This window comes from Diabrotica virgifera, chromosome 7 (genome assembly GCF_917563875.1).
Source record: "Diabrotica virgifera virgifera chromosome 7, PGI_DIABVI_V3a".
NCBI classification, from domain to species: Eukaryota; Metazoa; Arthropoda; class Insecta; order Coleoptera; family Chrysomelidae; genus Diabrotica; species Diabrotica virgifera.
In genome coordinates this window covers 198493254-198520422 of record NC_065449.1, presented here as the reverse complement: position 1 = coordinate 198520422, position 27169 = coordinate 198493254, and the positions used below count along the sequence as shown (strand labels likewise).

The following is a 27169-nucleotide window of genomic DNA, read 5'->3' as shown; positions in this document are numbered from 1 at the left end:
AACCTGTATTTAACCATATTTTATAATAGATAAGATTTACATATGTGTTATTTATGGTTAAATACAATAATACAGTTTTCAACAAAAATAGTTTAAAACTATTAAAAATAGTTTTAAAACGATTTTAAATGATGGTTCAGCGAGGAGAACAAAGTTGGTGATTCCAAAGAGCAGAGTAGCCGAAGTACTTCGTCATGTTACACGACAGTCCATCAGGAGGGCATTTTGGTGTAAAGAAAACCCTTCAGAGAATTCGGGAACGATTCTATTAGATGAATAGTTCCGACGATGTGAAGGACTGGTGTAAGAAATGTACTACCTGTGCTACAAGTAACGGACTCTACCGGAAAAGAAAGGCTCCTATAAGACAGTACGATGTTGGAAGTCCGTTTAAAAGAATAGCTTTGGATATTGCCGGGCCATTTCCAGAAAGTGAAAATGGATGCAAATACGTGTTGGTCGTAATGGATTACTTCACGAAATGGGTCGACCAGAAGGTCGCCAATATTGCAGATGTGCTAATCAAAGACTGTATCAGCCGATTTGGAGAGCCTCTGGAGATCCATAGTGATCAAGGAAGGAACTTTAAGAGCGATCTATTTCAGGGAATCTGTGATAGACTAGGCATGAAGAAGACAAGAACCACGGCCTATCACCCGCAATCGGATGGAATGGTGGAGCGTATGAATAAGACAGTCGGCAAGTATTTGACAAAGATGGTATCCAATCATCATCAACCAGGAGGAACCATCTTTTAAGGAGGAAGCAATGTGACGCTGCAGGCTGCTCACGACCTGGCCTATTTATTATAATTTTAATGTAAACAAGACGCTTTTATCTTTTATCATAAACAAACTATTGATTTATGATGTACTAGTAAATTCTTTTATTGTTATGTAAATATTCTTTTCGGCAAACGACCCGACCTTTTTATGATTTATGATGTTCTATTTCTTCTCGACTGTTGGAGTCAATTCTTTAAACTTGTTATTTATTTCTAGAACATTGAATGTTGTATAAATAGTAGGTTTTTGGAATTAGCAGGCAGTTGTGAATTTGAGAACGTCGGTGTACTTTAATATGTAACGGGCGCGGTATATTTTTGAATTTGTAATTAGATAAATTAATAGATTTAGTGTAATAAATAAATTTTGATTAGTAGTTTGTAAAATAAAGGATAAAAATTCAGTGTTTTTAATTTTTTTAGATGTAAGTTATTAAAAATAAATAAAGTCAACTAAAACTAAACATTAGTAGCTAAAATATCATAGAAAAGTCAATTTTGTAACAATATTCGTCCTCATAAGTTGACCAAACAGGGAAGTGATATATAGGATGAGGCAGATAAACGGCCTATTACAAATATCTCGAGAACTAAAGGCAACTGAATTATGAAAATTGGAATGAAGGGGGTTTGAAGAGTGATCTATTTAATGAAAATATTTTCACCTATTTGCTACTTGTTACTCAGCAGACTTCAATAACATTATTCAACCGTTCTTCAATTTTTCTACAAAACTTCTCGCGCGTTTTATGATATTCGTCCCCATGCCATCATAAGCTGACCAAACAGGGAAGTGATATATAGGATGAGGCAGATAAAAACGGCCTATTAGAAATATGTCGAGAACTAAAGGCAACTGAATTATGAAAATTGGAATGAAGGGGATTTGATTCATCTATTTGCTACTTCCGGTTATACCGGAAGTTGCTTATAATTCGGTTTTTTAAATGGGACACCCTGTATATTTTTACATTTTTGGATTCTCCTCGATGTATTCTATCTTAAAATATGAGGTTTTGTAATGTTATACGGGGTAGTTTAAAAGAAAATTACGTTTTTTTTTTATTAATTTAGTCTACTATTGTTAAAAATTATTATGGTTTGTTTTTAAACCAAGAGGAGTAAACTAAAAAGACAGATTCACACCCAAGAAAGTCACTAGAAAAATCACCAAATACATCTTCTTTTTTGGTTGATCATATCCATACATATTATATTATACTAATACGTCGCTAAAGAGTTTTAAAAACAATTATTTTTTATATAAAAGTAGACTAAAAATCTAAAAATAAAAGGAATAACGCAGAAAACACAAAACATCGCCGATATAATTTAATTAACATGAAATGCCAGTAGTGTCAAAATTTCATAAATGTCATTAGTGTCAAAAGTTAGTAACAGTAGGTGTGTGTGTGTGTGTTCACAAAGAGGGGATGGAATTAGATATGTAACAGTAGGTGCGTTCGCGGGTACCTGTCGGCGACAAATTGTCAGCAAATCGCATGCGCACTTTAAAATAATATAAATATTACCATTAATACCTAGATAAATATACAAGGTATATTTACCTATTACTTAATATAATTTAATAATTAGTTATTAACATTAATTAAAAGTAATTATACCTTGTATATTTATCTATTAACGGTATTATTTATATTAGGTGAGGTTATAGGAATTATCGACGACAAATTGTCCAGGGTACCCGCGAACGCAACTAATGTATATAGTAAACTTGTCTCGAGGTTGGACCAATTACAAACAAGCATTACGGCGCGGTAAATTTGAATTACTCCTCTTGGTTTAAAAACAGACATAGTATATCTAAATATTTAATTTTAGTATACAGGGTTGGTCGAAACCCGGAATTAGTGTTTTCTGAGTTTTCTTAAATAGAACACCCTGTATTTTAGTATTGTAATGAAATGATATTTTGTGGCACTTTTTTATTTCTTAAGCATTCCCTATACTTAAATGTTTTAATTTGTGCATAATTGTTAATCGCACCAACAATTTTAACTAGGTAAGTATTTTGATATCTCAACCATTATTGGTAACTTTAAGGATCAATCTAGATCAGTGGTTCCCAACCTTTTATGTTTGGCGACCCACCTTCTGATGTTTTTTCATATTCGCGACCCATCCCTCACCCATGATGATAGAAAAAATAAGGAACACAGCTACTGTAAGAGCCACGCCGTGACCCACCTGAAATCCGCCCGCGACCCACTAGTGGGTCGCGACCCACCGGTTCGGAAACGCTGGTCTAGATTAATACGTATTTATTTCAGAAAAATTATTTGTGATTGAATATTTTCACGACCAACCTAATAAAATTTGGTTTGGCTAAAATGTTTGGCTTTAATCACAATAACTCACAGATTAAAGCAGTTAGGTATAGGGAATGCTTAAGAAATAAAAAAAGTACCACAAAATATAATTTCATTACAATACTAACATACCCGTTCCAATTAATAAAACTCAGAAAATACTCATTCCGAGTTTGGACCAACCCTGTATACTAAAATTAAAAATTGAGCTATACTAATAATTTTTAACAATAGTAGACTCTATTAAAAATCATTTGAACATAGAGTTTATGATCTCAAACTACTTCAATTCCACAGGGTGTGAATTTTGCTAAGAAATTAATAAAAAAAACGTAAATCTTTTAAACGACCCTATATAATATTAAAAAAAACCTCATATTTTAAGATAGAAGACATCGAGAGTAAAAATATACAGGGTGTCACATTAAAAGAATGAATTTATAAATAGGTAAAAATATTTTCATTAAATAGATCACTCTTCAAAATCCTTTCATTGCAATTTGCATGCCTCGCCCTGTATTGCTATGACAAGCGCAATCCCCTTGTTCTCAATAAAATCGAGCATGACTTTATATATAACTTGTAATACCAATTATTCCACATAATATTGTAAAGATTTTGTATATTTTAATTATTCTTGCTTTACTTATTAATTTGGCAGATAGAGGAAGTTTTCATACATTTTTCTCACATGGTTTTATCGTTTTCTTCCATTGATACTCCACTATGTCTAGTATCCCATATTCCCTAAATTCCGTGTTTCTTATTAATTCTTTTCTAGTTTTGTCAATTAAGGTATTAATATTCACTTGCCTCCATACCGTAAATCATACATGCCTTAAACAGTTTCAAATTTAAAGAACTTGATAGATCAAAATAGTCAAATAACACTATAACAGTAATACCAGGATTTGTTTAAAAATTTTATTTTAACAAATAACATGCAAATAAAACAACTGCATAAAATAGTAACAAATATTCTAATAAATAAAAAAATCTAAAATATTATGTCTTTGTGTAAATATAGGTAACTGTAAAGTAACTGATAATAAGTAGTCTAATTTTGCTGCGTTTCTGGATTCGTTACATAAGCAAAAAGCCTTTTCCCCCACCACGATTCCAAATCAAAGGGTCTAAAGTTTTCGAGGGACAGGCAAGGTTCTTCCTCATAGTAACATATCGTCGACGACTCTCCTTAAAAAAAAAGAAAAACCTGTTCACTAACATGTAAATGTATACTATAATTTTGGAAATATGTCAACAACGTTAAAAACCCATCAATTTCCTTAACAGAATCTACCTTAAAAACAACTAATTGAACTTCGTAAGTCCTAGGTTTTCACCCAACGTGACCGAAAATGGAACCGGAAGTCGATAGTTGAACTCTTCTTTTAACTTTGCGTTTTTTATTGTTTTAAATGTGTTCTTCCGGTTCGAACTTTGGAACCGGAAATCCGAGGTGAAATTTAATACCATTTTTACTTTATCGTACTACATACGTAGTATAGTATAATAGATAAAGTTATAGGATCGTGCAAAAAATTTTTTTCAGATTTTACTTTTTTTCGACGTTTTGAGACCCCCTGAGTCTAAAAAGCAAATAAAAAAAAACATGTCGGAAGTATGTACAGCTGGTTCCAAAAAAAACTGATACGACTCTTGAAGCGTATTTTGTAGAAAATTGAGCAATGTATTTTGAAGAATAAATACTTTTTCCACCTACCTCTACCGAAAGTATACTTTTCCGGACCTGATTGTAGGGAGCAAAGTTGTACTTTTCCTCCCTAGGGAGGAAAATATTTTTCCTCCCTAGGGAGCAAAGTTGTACTTTTCCTCTCTAGGGAGGAAAAGTAAAAGTGACGTCATGGTATTTCATTCATGAAATATAACTTATTGACGCCCCGTACAATATCTATTTTCTATTACGTAAGTATCTATTCATTTTAACGTTTATTTATAAACTCCCTGTATTTTGCAGAATGGTAAAAACAGTAAATTGTTATTTTGATTTAACAATGTTTACATTAATAATTTGACTTATATTTGACAGTTGACAGTTATATTGTACCTACTTGTTAGTTTTAGTTTTAATAAATTTTGTTGGTTAGTTACATAAATAAATTAAGTAAAAATGAAAAATGACTTGTTATTAATTTGAGGAAGGTGGAAAAACCATATGTATAACATGGGAGTAAAGTGCCTTTTCCTCCCTTGAATGATTACTGCCCTCCGCTACGCCTCGGGTAGTAAACTTCATTCTCGGGAGGAAAAGTAGCACTTTCCTCCCTTGTTATACAAATAGCTATTATTTATATTCTGTCACTGTCACTGCCAAATCTTGTCAAAAAATTAAAATTTGTCAGATAACTTATTCTGTTCAACCTCAAAAAATGGCTCCACATGCTAGCAAAGAACTAAAAATCAAGCAAGAATTGTAACGAAATTAGAAGATGGTTGGTCACTATCTGCCGTAGCGAACCATTTTAACGTAAGAAGAACAACAGTTTTTAATATTAATAAAAGATGGAAAGAACAAGAAACTCTCGAAAGAAGGCAAGGTTCTAGAAGACCAAAAATATCTACCGCTCATGAAGATCGTACGCTTTTGGAGAGATTAGAAGAGAATCCTTTTGAAGATGAGAAAACTGCAAGAATTATGTCACAGTTTCCAGGAAGAAAGCCAACAACTTGGCACAGAATTAAAGCATCGCGTCTTAGGTACCGAACTGCAGCAAAAAAACAAGCTTTTACACCAGAACAAAAGCAATCAAGACTTATATTTGCTTTAAACCATCAGCTACAAAATCAAGATTCTTGGGACAGGGTAATATTTACAGATGAGAAAATTTTTCAATCTTTTTTTCCGGGAATAAAGCCAACAACTTGGCACATAATTAAAGTATCGCGTCTTAGGTACCGAACTGCAGCAAAAAAAACAAGCTTTTACACCAGAACAAAAGCAATCAAGACTTATATTTGCTTTAAACCATCAGCTACAAAATCAAGATTCTTGGGACAGGGTAATATTTACAGATGAGAAAATTTTTCAATCTTCTAAAAAGGGCAAAATGGGGGTGTAAAAACCAGATAATAATAGATTTAATCCTCTATATTTATGTTGATAGATATCGAGCAGCTGGTCATTTTAGCGTCAATGTATGGGGATGGATTTCATCTAGAGGAATGGGAATTGTATGGCGTATTGATGGCAGGTTTGTTGGGTAGACTTATCTGAATATTCTAGAAAACACCATGTTTCCCAGTGTAGAACAGTTGTATCCAGAAAATAATTTTATCCTCCAACAAGATAATTGTCCTTCACACTGCAAATATTATAAACCAGTGGCTCCAGAATAACAACATCGAAACCCCTCCATGGCCCAGCTACAGTCAAGATTTAAACCCAATCGAGAATATCTGGGGCGTTCTTGTAAAACGGTTGTATCGGCGTAATTTTTTACCTCAAAATGCTGAAGAGCTGTGGCACGGTATACAACAGGTTTGGGAAGAGCTCGCTGAAGACGACAATTTCATAGTTCCTTTCACGCAGATGGACCGAAGACTACAAGCTGTTATCAATGCTGATGGAGATATTACAAAATATTAATTTTATTTTTACATACCTAAATTTAGTATAATTTTGGTCTTCCAAACTGTGACATAATTCTTGCAGTTTTCGCATCTTCAAAAGAATTCTCTTCTAATCTCTCCAAAAGCGTACGATCTTCATGAGCGGTAGATATTTTTGGTCTTCCAGACCCTCGCTTTCTTTCGAAAGTTTCTTGTTCCCTCCATTTTTTATTAATAGAAAAACTGTGGTTCTGCTTATGTTAAAATGTTTTGCTGCCTATGATAGTGCCCAGTTATCTTTTAATTTGGTTACAATTCTTGCTTTAATATATTGTTGAGTTAAGTCGTTTGTTTTATTCCAATAATAATAAAAATAATAACAACAACCCAATAGGAAGGTTCATTACTGGTCATTCAGGATCAGGTTATACCAACTAGAAATTACCTGAAATATATCGTCAAAGACCCTCAGGTTCAAAACGACAAATGTCAATATGGATGTCAAGCCCAAGAAACCATCCAACATATTACCGGGGGCTGCCAGGCATTTGCTGCAACCGAATACAAGGAACGGCATGACTCAGTAGGAAAGATCCTTCATCAAGAGATAGCTATAAAACTGGGACTTCTCCAAACGGACCATCTCCCATATTATCAATACGTTCCTGAGAGTATGCTTGAGAATTACAACTATAAGCTATACTGGGACCGCACTGTGCTCACAGACCAAACAGTGGCACATAATAGACCAGATCTCGTATTACCTAGTCAATAAATTAACGAGACAAACAACACTCATTGATGTGGCGATTCCTAACAACAATAATCTACGTACTAAATTTACTGAAAAGATCGCCAAGTACAGAGATCTGGAAATTCAAATACGGAGACAATGGAGGATCCAAAGTACCCAGACAACACCGATTATTATGTCTACTACTGGAGTCATTCCGAAGACCCTCCTCGAAAGCATAAAAAAGCTGGGTCTAAATGAACATCTTTATAAGACCATACAGAAAGCTCTACTACTCGCGACGGCCAGAAGTGTACGAAAATTTTTGGGACATACACCTGCATTCCAAGTAACCTAGGGCTCGATAACATGGAAAGAGTCCCACCAGAGCTCAATCCTTTTGATACCGTAGGTTTCTGGGATGAGTCAATTATCCCCTTAGAGAGAGTGTGAAGCGTATGGCTAAACAACAACCCTATTTTATGTAAAAACTATCATTTGAGGTATCAAGGTGACATGAAGTTAAATAATAAAATAATTAAAAGGTAAAGTTTTCAATCCTAATAGCAACATTAATAATACTGAAAAATAGAATTCAAATCTTCTAAAAATGAAAATACAAAGTTTATTAATTTTACAATATTTACAAACTTAAAATTATACTACCTGAAAATACAAAGAAACAACAATTTAAGCTAATTATTCTACGTTAAAAAATTCTTAATCATTTATGACATTAAGTAATTTTAAGAAAGTTTATTCATGACATTTTGTCACTGTCACTTCACTTTATCTTGCTACTTGGCTAGTGTCTCAGCTACTTTCTTCAAACTTAAATTGAAGAAAATCTCGACAGCAGATATTGTATGTCGGGATTTCTCTTTACATATTACTAAAAGATTTTTAAATTGAAAACTTATTGGGCCATTTCCCTGGTAACACCTCCAAGGCTTCTAAAATTTGCAAGCCAGATGGATGCTGCAGTGAAGACAAAGGGAAGGAATTCTAAAAAGTTGCAATTCACAACCCCCGTCTGCAGCTTGGTAAAGTTTCAACGGAAAATGGAACTAGTTACTCTATAAGAGTAATACTAATATAAAATAAAAATGTATACCATTTTTATTCAGTCGCAATGCGAAGGCAAAACAATCTTATTTTTCACTTAGAACAGGGAGCGCAGTCCAGCACTCTGAATCGACGATTTTCGACTCTTATTCGAGTCATCATCGGAGAGGCGTAGGCCTGCTGCTAATAAAATAATTATATACAGGGTTAGGATAAGTATAGAACCAAGTAAATATATTTGAATCGAAGAAGACGATATTCACAAAACTTTGCATGTGAGTACAATGACACATAACGCGTCCGACGCTATATTTTTGGTACTACTCTACTTCCGGTTTCACAGGAAATGCCCTCAACTTATTTAACTGAAATAGGACACCATGTATATTTTGCAGATTTTAAAAGAACCTTTTTCTTTTCTTCTTCTTTTTGTGTGGACATGACTCTGGCTATTTTTTTCATTCACGGTAAAACTGGATGTCAAAGTGTGCTTTGTATAAGTCAAATTTGACTTTCAAGAACTTGGTCAATTTCTTCATGAATTTATCGTTGTTGTAAAGCGGGTATAACGGATTAATAGGAGAGATAGAATATCGGAATATAATTACTTAATTACTTTTCATTCAAGGAAAATGTTTTTTTTTTAATTTTCACGATAGTTTTAATTATTTCTTGCAAAAAGTATGTTCTCAGATAACTTTGATAGTGTGTAAAATTATTTAGTAAAATCAGCTAAATACTTTCAGCATGTCACATGCCATCTTCAGAGCTTCGTTTTCAGCTCTGTGCATTTAAATGTGAATTTTGTCGTTTTAAAGGGGTTTTCACCCTAATAACAGAGGCTTTAGACCTCTAATTATTTTTAATACGTTGTATATCGACAATTACTCTTCTATGAGACAACATATAAGACGAAGCTCTGAAGAGGCATGTGACATGCCGAAAGTACTTAGCTGATTTTAATAAATAATTTTACACACTATCAAAGTTATTTGAGAACATACATCTGTTGCCAGTTTGACCTATATTAACTATTAGGCTATGCAGCCTTTTTACTAATTTCAAGATTCCGTAAAATATAATTAGTTACTTCCACTTATCCGTCTAGCTATTCTCAAATGATATGACGCATGCACTATTGGGACCGTGCAAGTTCGGAAAAGCGTCACCTGGTTTCATAACTCAGCAACTTTTTTTGCACTTTTAATTGTATTGGCCAATTGCATTAGTCCTGGTTGCTGGATAATGTTGCCTCAAGGCCACAGCCGAAAAAAGTTATAAGAAGAAAAATTAAGACTGAGGTTATGTTATTAAAAGGTAAACAATTGTATGTAGTAAATAAAAGTAATTATTAATGCAGTACTGCAAGCAAAATACAATTAATTAAATTTCATTTTATATTTATAATATTTGCATATCATATCAATATTGTGGAGCAACATATAATTTTTCTTCTTCAATGACAGTAGGTATGAAATATACGTCAATTTGACAATTTCAATTGACAATATGAATTATTTCAGAAAGTTTCAAGATTTTTCCGATATTTGCGCACGATCGTTTCTCGTATCCCCTCCAAGTACTTGCACACCGCGAATATGATTTGTTTAGTTGTCAGTACGACGCTGAAGTAATAGGTGTTGAATTGTAAGTATTCCGTTTCGTAGCGCGCCCGACGGTGTGAGTAAAATTAGCCTAGAATTTTATTTGTTTTATTTTTTATTTAATACAACTGTTTTTTTTTGTAATAAAAAGTAACCTAAGGTGTCTTAGAGGTAGTTATAATAAAGAAATAATTTAGTAAGACACTATTGTATTAGTTATATACACATAGAACCAGTTTCTCATTTGAGGAATAAAAATTCTATAAAATATTTGACGGCCACAGAGTTAAAACAATTTTCTGATAATTTGGCAGATATCGAGGATATAGTGAACTTTGGCGATGAAAAAGAAATTGATGTTAAAGAAATTAATTTACAAAACAACAGCGATTTCCAAAATCCGTATTATATGGAAATACAGGACTCTGATTATTCATTCGGCATTGCCAAAGATAACGAAAATGTTTGGAAGACTACTCCAGTAACAGCAGGTGAAATGAATGCAAACAAATAAAAGTTCGTCCTAGATGCAAAGGATCGGCAAAAAAACCCGACTAAATTCGAAATAGAAAAATGATTATTATGTAAAATATTAATTTATTTTTAAAAATGAATAACCATTTTCAATTTCGTTGCAAAACGAAAATACAGCCGAACCATATTCTAGTCCAATCAGAGAGTGCTGCAAGCACCTCTACCGGTTTCGAAACTTATTAGTCTCTCATCAGGAGGCACATATGCTGCTCTCCCTGATCCAACGAAAAAAAAAAAAACCCCAGCGTGCAGTCCCGGATTGCAACGAACGAAATGGCATAGATGCCCTAGCGGCAACTGCTACAAAAAGACTAAGTTTTCACTCTAATGGCATATAAAACAACATAATGCTATTCTACATCCCACCAGAATGAAAACAATGGGAACCTTCTCTGGTTACACCTCCGAGGCTTCTACAATTTGCAAGCCATACGGATGCTGAGACTAAGGAAGATGAGGGAATTCTACAATTTGCAATTCACGTCCCATCTGCTCAGCGCGGTAAAGTTCCAACGAGAATGGTTCCCTTCATACTCCACACAGAGTAAATGTAAATCAAAAATGAATAACCATTTTCAATTTCGTTGCAAAACGAAAATACAGCCGAACCATATTCTAGTCCAATCAGAGAGTGCTGCAAGCACCTCTACCGGTTTCGAAACTTATTAGTCTCTCATCAGGAGGCACATATGCTGCTCTCCCTGATCCAACCAAAAAAAAAACCCAGCGTGCAGTCCCGGATTGCAACGAACGAAATGGCATAGATGCCCTAGCGGCAACTGCTACAAAAAGACTAAGTTTTCACTCTAATGGCATATAAAACAACATAATGCTATTCTACATCCCACCAGAATGAAAACAATGGGAACCTTCTCTGGTTACACCTCCGAGGCTTCTACAATTTGCAAGCCATACGGATGCTGAGACTAAGGAAGATGAGGGAATTGCAAATTGTAGAATTCCCTCATCTTCCTTAGTCTCAGCATCCGTATGGCTTGCAAATTGTAGAAGCCTCGGAGGTGTAACCAGAGAAGGTTCCCATTGTTTTCATTCTGGTGGGATGTAGAATAGCATTATGTTGTTTTATATGCCATTAGAGTGAAAACTTAGTCTTTTTGTAGCAGTTGCCGCTAGGGCATCTATGCCATTTCGTTCTTTGCAATCCGGGACTGCACGCTGGGGTTTTTTTTTTTTTTTTTTGGATGGATCAGGGAGAGCAGCATATGTGCTTCCTGATGAGAGACTAATAAGTTTCGAAACCGGTAGAGGTGCTTGCAGCACTCTCTGATTGGACTAGAATATGGTTCGGCTGTATTTTCGTTTTGCAACGAAATTGAAAATGGTTATTCATTTTTGATTTACATTTACTCTGTATGGAGTATGAAGGGAACCATTCTCGTTGGAACTTTACCGCGCTGAGCAGATGGGACGTGAATTGCAAATTGTAGAATTCCCTCATCTTCCTTAGTCTCAGCATCGTATGGCTTGCAAATTGTAGAAGCCTCGGAGGTGTAACCAGAGAAGATTCCCATTGTTTTCATTCTGGTGGGATGTAGAATAGCATTATGTTGTTTTATATGCCATTAGAGTGAAAACTTAGTCTTTTTGTAGCAGTTGCCGCTAGGGCATCTATGCCATTTCGTTCGTTTCAATCCGGGACTGCACGCTGGGGTTTTTTTTTTTGGTTGGATCAGGGAGAGCAGCATATGTGCCTCCTGATGAGAGACTAATAAGTTTCGAAACCGGTAGAGGTGCTTGCAGCACTCTCTGATTGGACTAGAATATGGTTCGGCTGTATTTTCGTTTTGCAACGAAATTGAAAAGGGTTATTCATTTTTGATTTACATTTACTCTGTGTGGAGTATGAAGGGAACCATTCTCGTTGGAACTTTACCGCGCTGAGCAGATGGGACGTGAATTGCAAATTGTAGAATTCCCTCATCTTCCTTAGTCTCAGCATCCGTATGGCTTGCAAATTGTAGAAGCCTCGGAGGTGTAACCAGAGAAGGTTCCCATTGTTTTCATTCTGGTGGGATGTAGAATAGCATTATGTTGTTTTATATGCCATTAGAGTGAAAACTTAGTCTTTTTAATTTATTTTTGTATTTTTTGAAATAAAAAATTTCTTGTAAGTATCAAATATTTACATTATTTATATCAAGGATAAGTATGTATCTTTTGAATTTAATTTATATGATTTTCTGCTTGCAGTTAGTGTTGTCCAAAATCGGTCTTGGTCTTGTTCTTGCGTTTTCGCAAGACCAAGACCAAGACCGTCTAATTTTAGCAAGACCAAGACCAAGACTTACCGTGCAAGACTTGAGCAAGAACAAGACTTGAGCAAGAACAAGGCTAAGCCTGCGAGACTCTTGCGTCTTGCAGTTAGAACTGAGGGTCGTTTTAGGGAGTATATTAGTTCGACTATATTCTTAGATACTCTATGAGAAACAAAAAATTTGTAACAAAAATTTTAGCGAATCAACATATCCATTTAAAAACCACTTGACTCATTTGACACGTAATCAGAGGTCATTATTACAATGTAAAAATAAAATATTTTGTACATTCCTTCCCAGCAGACGACTTCTCTGAAATTAATTGTCCGGGTTATGAGAATAGTTGCCTTCTAATCATAACATAACATTCTTGTTTTGCGACGCCGATAGTAATATCGAATATCGTATCCAAACTTTTTAAAAGTATGTCACCTTAGCTGATAAAAAATATACCTAATAAGTAATTAATTTTTTTCATTATTAGTTTTCTAAAAATTTAAACACCACAAATATTATCGGTACATATATAGAATAGTAAGACTATTATGCTATTGTTTTTGCTGAATGCGTTATGAGGTCACTCGGTTAAACAAAATTTGCCAAAACAGCGCGTATATTTAAAAGTATGATACCGAGACAAAAGAACAGCTAATGCCGGATACCCTAACAAATACCGAAATATTATTTAATAGCGATATACACTTCTCCAAAAAATTTACGCACTACCTTATAAACGGGTCATTGTTAATGTCTCGAATTTCCTAAACCTGTTGTCCGATTTAAGTGAAATTTTTAATATATTGTCTTATTTTTATAAATATCGCTGTAATAATATTGTTGCTAGAAAAATAAATTATTGTCATTGTACACCGGGTGTAGGTACCAATCAAACTGTGTTTTTTCTCAGTGGAATATCATCACTCTGTGGAATATTCTAGCATTTATAAAATACTGAAATTAAAACGATAGCCTCATATTTTCTTAACATTATGTTTTTTTATTCATTCGCTCTTATTGGATAATAAAATACATAAGTTTATAATAAACTTTAGATAGTTAGAACATAGGCACGGATCACTTAGATCGTGGGTTCAAACCCCACCCGGTGTTAATTGTCTAGATCAGTAATTCTCAATATTTTTGAGTCATGTACCACAAAATACTTTTTATTATTTTTGTTACCACCTAACTGAAATAGCTAGGTAATCTAATTAACTATAATGATTATGGTCCTGATTTTGGCTGTTTTTGCGTTTTGTGTACCACCGCAAATAATGATATGTATCACCAGTGGTACATGCACCACAGATTAAGTACCGCTGGTCTAGATATTTATTAATTTGGCTGGTCTTTACTATGTAGTCCTGTCGCCAGGGGGGGTACAACGGCCTCCTGTATTCAGATGGACTTACCCAAGTTTTTTTTATGTATTTTGACCCGTAGAACACGAATTTTTTGGGTAACAGTTGATCCGGATGTCGATAAGATTGTTATAAACAAAGAAGTTGAGGAATTACATAACAGCGATTTCTCGCAAAACAAAACATGTTTTTGTATTTTTTGGGCCATTCTAACCAAAAAGTGTTCCTACAAATTTTTTCGTAGGATGCACAGTTTTCGAGATAAACACGGTGGAACTTTCAAAAGATCGAAAAATTGCAATTTTTGTACCCGAATAACTTTTGATTAAAAAATAAAATAGCAATTCTGCTTACCGCATTTGAAAGATCAAGTCAAAGTATATCGGTTTTAGTTATTTGCATTGCTAAAAATTTATTATTTTATTGTTAAACAAAAGTATAAACACCTAGTGCTGGAGTGATGTTTTCAATGATTTCTCATTTAAAATCGAACGAGTAGGTAGAGTAGGTACAAGTGCAAGCGAGGCTATTTCTACGTAGCATGCATGTAAACGCATGTATTAGGCACGGGAAACACTATGTGTTTATAGCTTTTTTTAGCAATAAACACATAACTTTTTAGCAATGTATATATTCGAAACCGATAGAATTTGACTTGAACTTTCAAATGCGGTAAGCAGAATTGCTATTTTATTTTTTAATCAAAAGTTATTTGGGTTCAAAAATTGCAATTTTTCGATTTTTTGAAAGTTCAACCGCGTTTATCTCGAAAACTATGCATCCTACGAAAAAACTTGTAGGAACATTTTTTGGTTAGAATGGCCCAAAAAATACAAAAACATGTTTTGTTTTGCGAGAACTCGCTGTTATGTAATTCCTCAACTTCTTTGTTTATAACAATCTTAGCGACATCCGGATCAACTGTTACCCAAAAAATTCGTGTTCTACGGGCCAAAATACATAATAAAAACTTGGGTAAGTCCATCTGAATACAGAAGGCCGTTGTACCCCCCCTGGCGACAGGACTAATGGCTATGATATTCCAGCTTAAAATGTACCTCTGTGTTACGTTGTTCAAAGATATGCAATAGGCTAATAGGCAACTGCGAGACTTGCAAGACTCTTGCTGCAAGACCAAGACCAAGACCGGGAGCGCAATACCAAGACTAGGTGTACTGGCGCAAGACCAAGAACTTTCGTAAGTCTCGTTTTGGTCTTGCATTTGGGCAAGACTACTTGCAGTATTAAGTGCCGCCACACGCCCGCTCTTGTGATTTTTAAAAGCGCGCCCGCCCGAGGTTAATTATTTCTCCCAACTTAATCAAAATATTTTTGATTCAATGACAAAAGATGTCAAGAACTTATTTAGACATCACTTAAAAATGTTTTCCCAATATTTACGTACCTTCATTTAATTCTGAGTTTTCCTGGTCAAATTCTGCACACACTGAATTCCATGCTAAAATTAAAGAATAATTACTTATATTGTATTATGATATAAATCTTACACTTACACTCATGGATAAAATTTATAATCTCCTCATGCTGGGGTGTAAGATTCTTGTGTTTTGGGCTTGAGGTGGCTGACTTTTTGTGAAATACTGGTTTTGGGCCACTACAAATAACAATAAGTTTTAACATTAACTACTAATAAGGTAAATTTAAAGTAGTGCTGTAAACTGATACAGCTGTTCCAACAGATCTTTGCACAAACGTAATAATTGATTTGCAAAAAAGTTAAATCAAAACATTAAGTGAAACGTAGGACGGCATTTACTGGAAATGTAATTATTAGATACTACATATTGAAGTGTTTTATCTTTTTTCACTATTAGTAGAGGATCCGATATAAGGTTGATCTGCACCAATCTGTTTAATGGATCAAAATTATATGTAATTTAGTATGATAACAATTATAAAAAAACAAAGGGTGCCGATCTAATTTTGATTTCACTATAATTATAAATTATAGTTTTATAAATAAAATAAAATTCGACCCGGGCAGATATTATTTCAGATTTTGTGGATCTGTAAATAAAGAAGGTATTTTGTAATTTTTCTCGAAAGTTGATCGTTTTCGAGTTATAAACAATTTAAAACTGAAAAAAGAATGAAAGATGATGATTTTAAAGGCTCAAAATAAAATATTATTTTTGTAATCATCAAGTACCTAAATTCAAGTTCAAACCTTCCTCTATCAGGTCCCGATAAGAATTTTTGCCATGGTTTATTCTAAAATATATTTTTTTAATTGTTAATTAGGAAGGTTCCTTATAGGAAGACGGGCGATCGGGCTGCATTATCAACAAAAAAACAATATTTTAAAATAAAATGAGTCCAAAATACTTATCAAGGGCTGATAAATAAGGTTTGAAGTTAAATTTAGGTAATTCGTTATTTTAAAAATGATATTTTTTACTTATGTTTTTGGGCCTTGAAAATCGTCATTTTTCGTTTTTTTATTCAGTTTTAGATTGTTTATAACCCGAAAACGATCAAATTAAGATAAAATTTACAAAAGACCTTTTTGTTTAAAATGATCCAAAAAATCTGAAATAATTTTTTTTATTAATTAAATATAGTCAGAACAAAATTAGATCGGGTACCCCTTGTTTTTTATAAGTTTTAACATACTAAATTACATAAATATCCAGAAAACTTTATCCATTAAACAGATTAGTGCAGATCGACCTTTTATTGTATCTTAGACTATATTGAGGAGATTGATTGACTCAACATTAAGCAGCTTGAACATCATACCGACTATTACTAATATAAAGATGAATATAGAACAGTAATAAATAAATTAAAAAAAAAAATAAAAAGTTAAACAGTAATCTCGAAAATAAACAAATAAGTTTCCATTCGACAAAACTATAACCATATTAATGTAGTATAATGACAATTTGTAGGTTAATAGTTATTTATGTACCAAGTCAGTAAAGTTACTCTTTATCGAACGAGTCTGATATTATGAGCAGAGCCAGCGTTAGCGAGCGAGGCGAATAACAGACGAGTTCGATAAAAAGTCTTTACTGACGTGGTGCATACAAAATTTTATCGCCAACATAATTTGATTGGAAATCAACTTGAAATTTGAATTCCGATGATTCGCACCTTAAAGTTGACTACGTAAGAGTTTGAGCTAGGTAAGTATTTAAAAATAATATATAATTTATAAAATAAATTGAATAAAAGTTTGTCGTTTATTTAACTTCTTTAAAATCTCATTATAACACTACACATTTTTAATTTGATTATCTTCATTATTTCATAAAACTAATCATCTTTAATTTTAATAATCCCTGAATGAAAAACTGGAAAATGAAGTACTGAAGTACAGTTTGAATAATGCCAAAATATATTTTATCTACAATTTCACTTTCTACAATAATTTGATATTGGTTTTAACACTTACTTGCAATTTACAATTTAAGAACTTTTTAAATTTTAGATGTCATAATAATTTCATGACAGTGCTGACAGATAACTTTTGCAAGATGGCCGCTTTCGATTTTTAATAGATAGTTATCAATATTGAATAATTACTAAATCTGTAAATTTTTAATCTTAATTTTTTTATATGAATATATTTACAAATACTACAGAATTTCACTTTTTGACATAAATTTAATTGATAATAACGCAAATTGTGTACAATATTTTTGATAATTCAAGTAAATAAATTTTAAGTTCTCTCAAATTTTCGCCATTCCATTACTGCCATCGACCACTTACATTCAATCTGGATTAATTTGATTAATCGCGGCAGGTAAAGTAAAATTCTTCTTTCAGTACAATAAAGTGTTACTTTACTGCCGAAAATGTGGGCAAATGAGTACAATAATGAATTACTTTAGTGACAGTTGGCGATAAAAAATATTACTTGTCTCATTAGCTTAAAATAAATAATTACCAGAAGTAATAAAATAAGAGAGCAACAGTTGGTCATTCTAACAATTAGGTATGTTTGGAAATAAAAATTACAATGAAATTTACAAACAAATAATAACAGTTTAAACAAAATGCAAAACTATTTTTAAACAACAAATGCGCCACTGTCACTGAAAATGATCAACATTAAAATTCTTAGTAAATAATGTATCAAATGCTGTCATCTGATACAATCATGTTGTATAGCTTATCCTTGTTTAACTTATTGTGGTTTCTATGGACAATTGGCTTAATTTTGCGATACTAGTTTCTGTGAGTAAAGAAGAGACCTAGTATAAAAAGTATTTCGTGAATAATTTCATGCATGTGCAAAGATCTGTTGGAACAATAATTGTTATGTGTAAATCATTATGATACTCTACAACAATGAAATATCGCTGGATTTTTGCCAAAACAAATAGCTCCACTTTTTAAATTTCTGAGAAATCTATGTTTTAAATTTTAACAATAGACTGACACCTAGCTTGAATGTTGCTTTACTGGAGCGTTGGTGGGAGCACAATGTATATAAACCATAGGTTCAACAATAAAGATACATTGTGTTGCTGTTGCCTAGCTTTGAAGGGACAAGGGCCTAAGCAGGGCCGGCAATAACAGGCCTACAATGGATGCACTGTAGGCATGTGCCCGTGTTTGGGAGGCACAAAAATTTATCTGTTGGTGTTTATCTGTTGGTGTTATAAAAAATACTAATGGTGCTGAGAAAGTCTAAAGGCGCCTATGCTAGTTTTGCAGATGGGTACCTTATACCCTAGCGTGAAGACTGGGCCTAGGGGAAACGATTATTTTCATAAGAGCAATATTATTTCAATAATAGCAATATAACTAAATAGAAAAAGAAGAATAGAACGGCAAAACGGAAAGACATAATTAACTTTAAACCTTTGTGAAGAAAATGCAATATCGTCGGTCTAATAAGCAAATTGCCTAAGTCTATTTTTTGCGAAAATTGTTTTTTGGTGTCATCTAGTAGTAGACAGTAAAAGCTACCGCCTGACAATTCCCACAAGCGCCATTATTATTTTATTTAGCGCCAATTTCGCTAAACGAATTTTGCTGAAGTCCAAACGTTCTCTCTCATTCATAGGAATATTGCCAGTGTTTCTAAAGTTGTTTTGATTGAAAACGTTAGAAACTAAGTAAATAAATATATTTTGATTATTATTATTAATATGGATATAGTATAGTAAGTACAGTAGACTCTCGTAAGTTCGGCCACCTCGGGACCGGACCCTAGGCCGAACTTAAAAGTGGCCGAACTAACCGATGCCTACCTAAAAAATGCCCATTTATTGTTTGTAAGAATCTAGCAAACACAAAACACTTGCACACTATGTAAAATACAACACAGACACTACTCTGACATAATATATTAACACATTATGAAAAGACAGAAGGTTACAAAACGCTACAAAATAATACTCACAGAACTGTAAGTAGGCATAATAAAATTTAAAAATATTACTATACATTGGTGGTTTGGATTCGGAAACACTTAAAAAAATCTGCTATTTTTTTCTTTTTTAATGATTTTTTATGTGCAAAGTTATTTTTTAATAAACATTGCATCGATGGCAGTTGCCTATTTTTGCTGTTCGATATAGGTAGCTGCCAGTTGCAAAGCTGCTTTGCCTTCAGCGTGGCTTATTTTATTTTCTTCATCTTCCTCTTCTATCTAAGCAGCCTCTGCGTCGTTTCCTTCTCATTTTCCTGGCGAATGACACACTCGGCGATTTTGTCGTCGTTCAGAACCTCGTTGTGTAGCTGCTTTTCAAAGATGATCCACTCCAAAACATCTTCTTTAACAATGGGACAACAGCTCGGTAGTTGCTGAAAGTCGTGAGATAGAGCTGCATTGTCATCAGGTTCGTTAACAAGAATGTTGTTTGGCTCATCTGCTGTTGTGTTTGCTTGGTCAATCTTATCTTCTATATTTGGCCAAACTTCCTATTGGGATACTTCCTCTTGAAGCACTCAAGGGCCACTTGGTCCATCGGCTGTTGAAGACTGGGAACAGCAGTTTAATTTATTTTTCATCGTCACACTGAATATCTTCCTGGTGAGTAAGCGCGTTGTCAGGAAGTAGAAGTGCTTTGATGGGCAGTTTTAATTTTGTCAAATGTTTTTTCACTTTGGGAACAAATTCGTAAACGATCTATTGTCTGAACAAATATGTGTTCATCCACGCTTATTTCTGCGATCGATAATACACTGGGAGAGTTTCCACGTTTATGTTCATAAACGCTTTCAGTTTTGGTGCTGTGCCAATAACAAATAGGTGTCATTGTGGATCCACGAATCATTTCAACACAAGGCCGTTATCATTTCTTTGCTGACTTTAAACCCCGCAGCAGATGTTTCTTAAGGGGTGGCAAAGGGTTTTCTGGACAGAAGTTTAAAATGTAACCCAGTTCCGTCGACGTTGTCTATTTGCTCTAGGCTCAAATTTACGTCAATGATGATTTTTTTAAATCTTGCAGAAAAATTGGTGGCCGCTACAGGCAGAGAGCCGACCGGACTAAGCGGAGACCGAACTAACCGAGGCCGAACTTACGGGAGTCTACTGTAGAAAGTTTGTGTAAATATTTTGTTTAACTAATTTTGGTCAATTATATATTGCATGGAATTAGGAAATTTTCTCTTTCTTACTTTTGTTCCAGAGTTTTTTGTCTCTCCTGTAAAATTTTCAATTTGTGACTTAGGCATTTTGCTTATTAGACCAAGGATATGCATTTGTATTAACTTTTAAAGTTCAAAGTTTAACACTTTATATTTACAATTTATAAAAAATGTCAAGGCTTAAAAAATTGTTGCTTTTAATTTTTACATCAAACTCACTTTGTATAGTCATTTTCTTCACTTTCTGGGACTCTTTTATTGAATTCTCTTAAATTGTCTATAGTTTGTGGGATACCTGAAATTGTAAGTGTTGATTTTAAATGGCTTTTAAAGAATTATTTTTCAAAAATTTTATACATACCTCTTCTAGTTGTCTTTGCTACGAATTTACTGGGTCCTTTAACATTATACATTTTTAAAATAAAAATATTTAAAAATGGTTAACCTAAAAAGAATCATAAAAGTCAGAACGTCAGAGGGTTACTCTAAGTATTAGAGAGGGGAATTCATCACGTGATTTTTAAATCACGCTGATATCCGTTCCAATGATTTTACTTCCAACGATTTTCAATGTTTGAATTTGAATACAAATTGTGAGTTTTATGTATTTGGAAAGGATTTGTCTTGTTATTAATTCTTGGAAAATGTAGTAGTTTTGTCTCTTAAGAGTGTTAATAAATTTAATGTTTACTAATTTATAAACATTTTCAATTTCTTTGCAACCTGAAAATGCAGCAGCATTATACTCTATTTAGTCTCTAGTTAAATCGGAGAGTGCAGGACGGTTTCGGGGATTTTTGGGAAGGCACATATCGAGGTACCTGATTGAATTTGAGAGAAGAGGATATGGGACTACTGATGAGGGAAAAATCCCCGAAACCGGTATAGACTCTTCCTTCACTCTTAGATTTAACTATAGTTTATTTTTTAACCAGGAGGAGTAAACTAAAAAGACAGATTCACACCCAAGAAAGTCACTAGAATAATAACCAAATTCATCTTCTTTTTTGGTTGATCTAGTCGGCCCTCAACGGTAATCCATAAATATTATATTAAATTGATATGTCGCTAAAGAGTTCCAAAAACAACTGCTTTTTATGTAAAAGCAGACTAACAATCTAAAAATTAAAGGAATAACACAGAAAACACAAAAATCGTCGATATAACTTAATTAACCTAAGAAATGTCACTAGTGTCAAAATTTGATAAATGTCATTAGTGTCAAAATTTTATAACACTGGAGTAAACTTGCCTGCAGTTGGACCAATTACAAACAAGCAATACAGTGCGGTAAATTTGAATCACTCCTCTTGGTTAAAAAACAAACCATAGAGTATAATGCTGCTGCATTTTCAGGTTGCAAATAAATTGAAAATGTTTATACATTTTTAATTCATTTACTCTTTTGTGGAGTACTTAGGAAACCTCGTTGGAACTTTACCCCGCTGAGCAGATGGGACGAGAATTATTTAAAATTCGCTCATCTTAATGTTCGTCTCGGCACCCGTATTCGCAAAATTAAATTCCAACAGAGGGCGCTCAAAATTTCAAAGATGGACGACAACTCTAGGAAAACAATTCATTTTGTCATTTGAATTCACAAAAAATCATTTACAGGAGTGTTTTGCCAACCAAAGTAACCACTAAGTTTTGCAACTAAGACATCTTATAAGTTAAAGACGACTCAAAATTATGTTTAATCTGTATGCATTCATTAAAATTTGATGCTAACTACTGATTTGTGTTTACCTTTTTTTCATAAAAAAATCTGGCCCCCCGATAATCACACAGCGTTCTAAAAATTATTAATCTATCTTAGGATTTCTAATTTTGTTTTTAATTTAATTAATAGGTGCACTACAGTTTATTTTACACCAACAGATAACAATTTTTAATTAAATAAAAACTGGAAACTTGGAAACTAAGTAGGTGAATTTATTTTATAATAATTGTGTTCTGGAAATTACCGAGTTGGTCGGGATATTTTGCATAACAATGTACATTCTATGTACAGAATATATACTACATTTTATTTATTTATTTAATTTTGCAGTCGCTTAAACATTAAAAAATACTACGTTTAATACAAACGTTAAATTAACAAAATGTGTGATTTGGCATTGGTTAATTTAGGTCATTACGACGTAGAGTATAATAGGAATGAATACTGAGGAACACTGCAATAGTTTTTTTAAGTCGAAATTATTGTTAATTACAACATAAGCTGACCGCAAATATGTACACAAATTAATGGCAAAGTCAATGTTTTCCTTGAGTTGATTCTTTTCAAATTCGCCACCAGGCGTCGCCCACTTTGCAGTTCCTCCCCAATGGCTTAAAATTTTTTGAAAGTCGCGGGGGTAGTAACCAGTGAGTTTCCATCTGTTGTCAATCTCAATCTAGTGGTGTGAGAACGATATTTATTGTCGTTTTCTGTACTACTGGATTGATAGTTTGTTAATGTTTATTGATTGATCGTTTTTGTAACCATGCCCCGCGAACTCTAATAAAAAACATGTAATCGTATTTATTTTCCTTCCATTTTGTCAGAGGCGCTGATGTCGGCATTGTGATTGGTGGAACATGACTTTTTACAAATCCTGCGCTATCTGTGAATCTGTGTTCAGTGTTCGTGTTCGTTCGTTCGTTGTCGTTCAGTTATTTTATATGGTCGGTTATGTGATGTGTTTGTGTCACCATAATAAAAAGCTAATATTCAGTCGTGTTTTTTGATATTTTGTAATCGAGTACCTTTTTAAAGGTAAGTTTTTCTGATTGTAAGATAGAGATTTTCTGATTGTAGGTACTGTTTATCCAACAGTTTTAAAATACACACTTTATTTCGCGTTTTGTTGTTAGGTCTAATGGCTCCGTTCAGCTGTTGTGTGCAGACGGTGGAAAAGTTCAACAAGTAAACATTTATTTAATCCGGATTAAATACTCATATTTCTATGTAAAATGTCACATTATTTTATAAATAAATAAGTAAGAAACAAAAGTTGTTTGTGTTTTACCTTTATTGTCCACTTGAATAAAATATTAAATATTGGAAGTACCGTATGGAGGCTATGTACATGCCCCGGAATCTTAAGGCCCCGTCTCACCATCAAATAATTGACAGTTATTTGATCAAACTTGACAGTCAAACTTGACTAGTGACACCTTAGACAAGGAAAGAGAGAGGACGAGTAATCCTTGACCAAAAGTGAAGCCAAACTGACACCAGAGATTTTGATCATCGACGTATCTTTGGGGTATTGTTATGCATTGAGTATTTAAAATAAAAACATGAAATGTATTTAAAATGAAGAATTTGTGTACGGTAAATGTTTTATTAAGTTGCTCATATGTTTCAATATAAACATATGCTTTTATTACGAATTTTAGATGATGATTTACTTTATTTTTTATGAAATTTTAACCTTCAACGAACACCCACCACTGGCAACCCATTGTTATTTTTGACGTGACCGCCATGTTTCTGGTGACAAACAAACCAAAAACTGGCTTCACTTTTGGAACGTGTGTTTTAAATGAGTGTTACCCGTCCTCTCTTTTTTCCTTGTCTAAGAGTGACACAAACTATACATACTAACTGTCACTTTGTGTCACTAACTGTCAAGTTTGATCAAATAACTGTCAATTATTTGATGGTGAGACGGGGCCTTTATATGAACAAACTGGGGAATTTCCCCCATCACTTTCACTACCGTCAGCTAATAAAGAGAAATGACAGCCTATCTCGCTCACGAAGACTTTAACCAATCATTTATGTTAACGCCATATCTGAATGTCATAAATAAAATAATCAAACGAGGCTTAACTCGGCAATGTCAATTCTGTCAAAAGTAATGACAGTTAGTGGAAAAATTTTTCCATTAGTTTACAGTTTTTATTTTTTATTGTATTACCTTTAACGATTTGTTCTTAGTAATTTCAATTTAAGTTGGTTCCTTATCCTTCGTTTTGATAAAGTGTAGTTTTGTTTTAGTTACGAAACGAAAGAACTTTTGTGTTGTGTTAATAAAAAAACTGAACATGGTTTATTATTGTTGTGTACCGTTGTGTACAAATCATAGAAAAGTTAGAAAAATGCATAGATAGGTAAATAGTAATTAGTTTATAACTGTTTTATCTGAAACAACAAATAAATACACGTACCTATATTTAGAAAAACATTGTCATAACTTTTTTTATATCCCTTTTCCTTACTAAATTTTACAGCAAAAATAACATATTTTTGTAACTTGGGAATTCCGAATAATTTATGAGTATTACTTAGATATTATTTAAATAAAATACTTTAACAAGCTTAGTAAGTTCTGGTATTTTATTTTAATAATATAGGTGAGATTATAAGAAGATATTTTAATTAGTAACGAAAGGGCCCGCAAGAGGCGCTGAACGGATGAAATTAACGCTGTGTCTAGGTACACGCTAACGTGTACGCAAATAAAAAAGTTAGGTACACGCGAATTAAAATTCATCAAGCCAGTGACATCATTATTTAGCGTGCCCAATGACTTTATATTTTGGTACACGCTATTTTGATATGTTTAGTGTTTGTTGTTTGTTTGATAGAAAATATTTTTATTAAGGGAAGTGGAAGGGAAGCAAAACTATTCAGATATTTTAAACTTAAGTGTAATAAAACAATATGTATATATGTATATAAAAGTATATATTCAGGTTAGCAAAATAAATATTAGTTAACATGATATATAAAAAAAATGCTAAAATAATTTTTATACTTTTAACTATTTAATGGGAAATAAGCCACAATATTATTAAAAAATGATTTTTATTAACGTTTCGACGCCCAAATCGGGTGCCGTTGTCAAAATACAAAATACTACTAACATAAACAAAAATGTTGTTGCTTAGTAAAAAAATTCGGTGCCACTTCGGTATGCGGTCTACCGTCTAATATGTGGTCTACGGCAATTTAGCTGATTCGGCATGCGGTCTACGTACAAAAACAAATTAGAGAAACTATTACAAACATTACTATTTTATTATATTACTTAAAAGTTAAATAATCTTTGAAATAAAGTCATTACTACTTAATTAGGAATGCAAAAACAAATTAGGGAAATTATGACAAACTCATTACTATTTCATTATATTACTTAAAAAGTAAATAATCTTTGAAATAAACTCATTACTGCTCAATTAGGAATGCAAAAACAAATTAGGGAAATTATGACGAACTCATTATTGGTCAATTACGTAATGCTTATACTAAAACCTTTAATGACCTATTTTGGTATAAAATGAGCCCCAAAATGAAGATTGGTTTAGTTGCAAACAAAATGTTGCTAAAAGAGTTTTATCAAACTGTCATTTCGAGCGAAGCAGAGGCAGTAGCATTTCTACGAGCGAACGGTTTATTACAAAATGTTGAAGATGCTGAGCCGTGCCACCGATGTGGGGCAGAAATGGAAGAAAAGCGGAAACGAGATCGGGGTGGTGAATATAGACCAGTTCTTCGCTGTCCAAGGAGAGGATGCCAGACCACAAGATCAGTTAGGCATGGCAACCGTTTTTTCCATTTCACCGACTTAAATGGAAAAATTAACTGCAAGTTAACTTTATGTCAAATTTTGGAATTGATGTTCATGTTCATTTTGGAACTCGATTTTGACACAGTAATGAAAGTAACGGGGAGAGGAAGTGAAGCTATAGGGGACTGGTACAGCATGTGTCGAGAAGTCTGTTCCTCTGTGATGTCAGTGAATCGCCGTGGGCAGCTTCGAGGTACGGAAGAAGACCCAATCCAAATTGACGAAGCCAGATTTGCGGGCAGAAGGAAATACAACAGAGGACGAATATTAAATGGAGACCATCCAGCAGAATCAGAAGACAGCGATGCTGAAGCGGAAAATAATCGGAATCATGGACGCCGAATTGACGGTCCGTGGGTCTTCGGATTAAAGAGTAAAGAGGAGGTCCGATATTTTTATGTTGAGCGAAGAGACAGAGCGACCCTAGTTCCCATCATACAAAGGGAAGTTGAAGCTGGGTCAGTAATTCACTCGGACGAATGGCCAGTATACGGCAATTTGCGCCAATTAGGCTACGTGCACTCAACCGTTAACCACCAGGAAAATTATGTCGACCCACAAACAGGAGCACATACGCAAGGGATAGAAAGATCCTGGTTGGCGGGTAAAATTACGATTTTGAAAAAATGAGAGGTGTTCCTGTCAGTACTTTGCAGTCCCATTTGGATTATGTTGCGTGGAAGTTTCTACGAAGGAATGTAGAAGATAAGTTTATCGCTTTTCTGCACGATGTTAGAGATGTATATGTATAAACCATTTAAAATGTTTATGTATT

The 27169-nt window shown here is 33.5% G+C and overlaps 1 protein-coding gene across 1 annotated transcript; it reads right to left on the bottom strand.

Annotated features, from left to right (window-relative positions):
- Positions 1-4024: 4024 nt before the first annotated feature.
- Positions 4025-21467, bottom strand: LOC114335233 (mapk-regulated corepressor-interacting protein 1). The gene is made up of 5 exons (XM_028285432.1): positions 21192-21467; positions 21050-21125; positions 15772-15872; positions 15663-15716; positions 4025-4308 (listed from the first exon to the last, which is right to left on the bottom strand). Exons 1-5 carry the CDS (start codon positions 21241-21243, stop codon positions 4172-4174), a joined length of 420 nt encoding a protein of 139 aa, XP_028141233.1. The 5' UTR covers positions 21244-21467; the 3' UTR covers positions 4025-4171.
- Positions 21468-27169: the final 5702 nt, after the last annotated feature.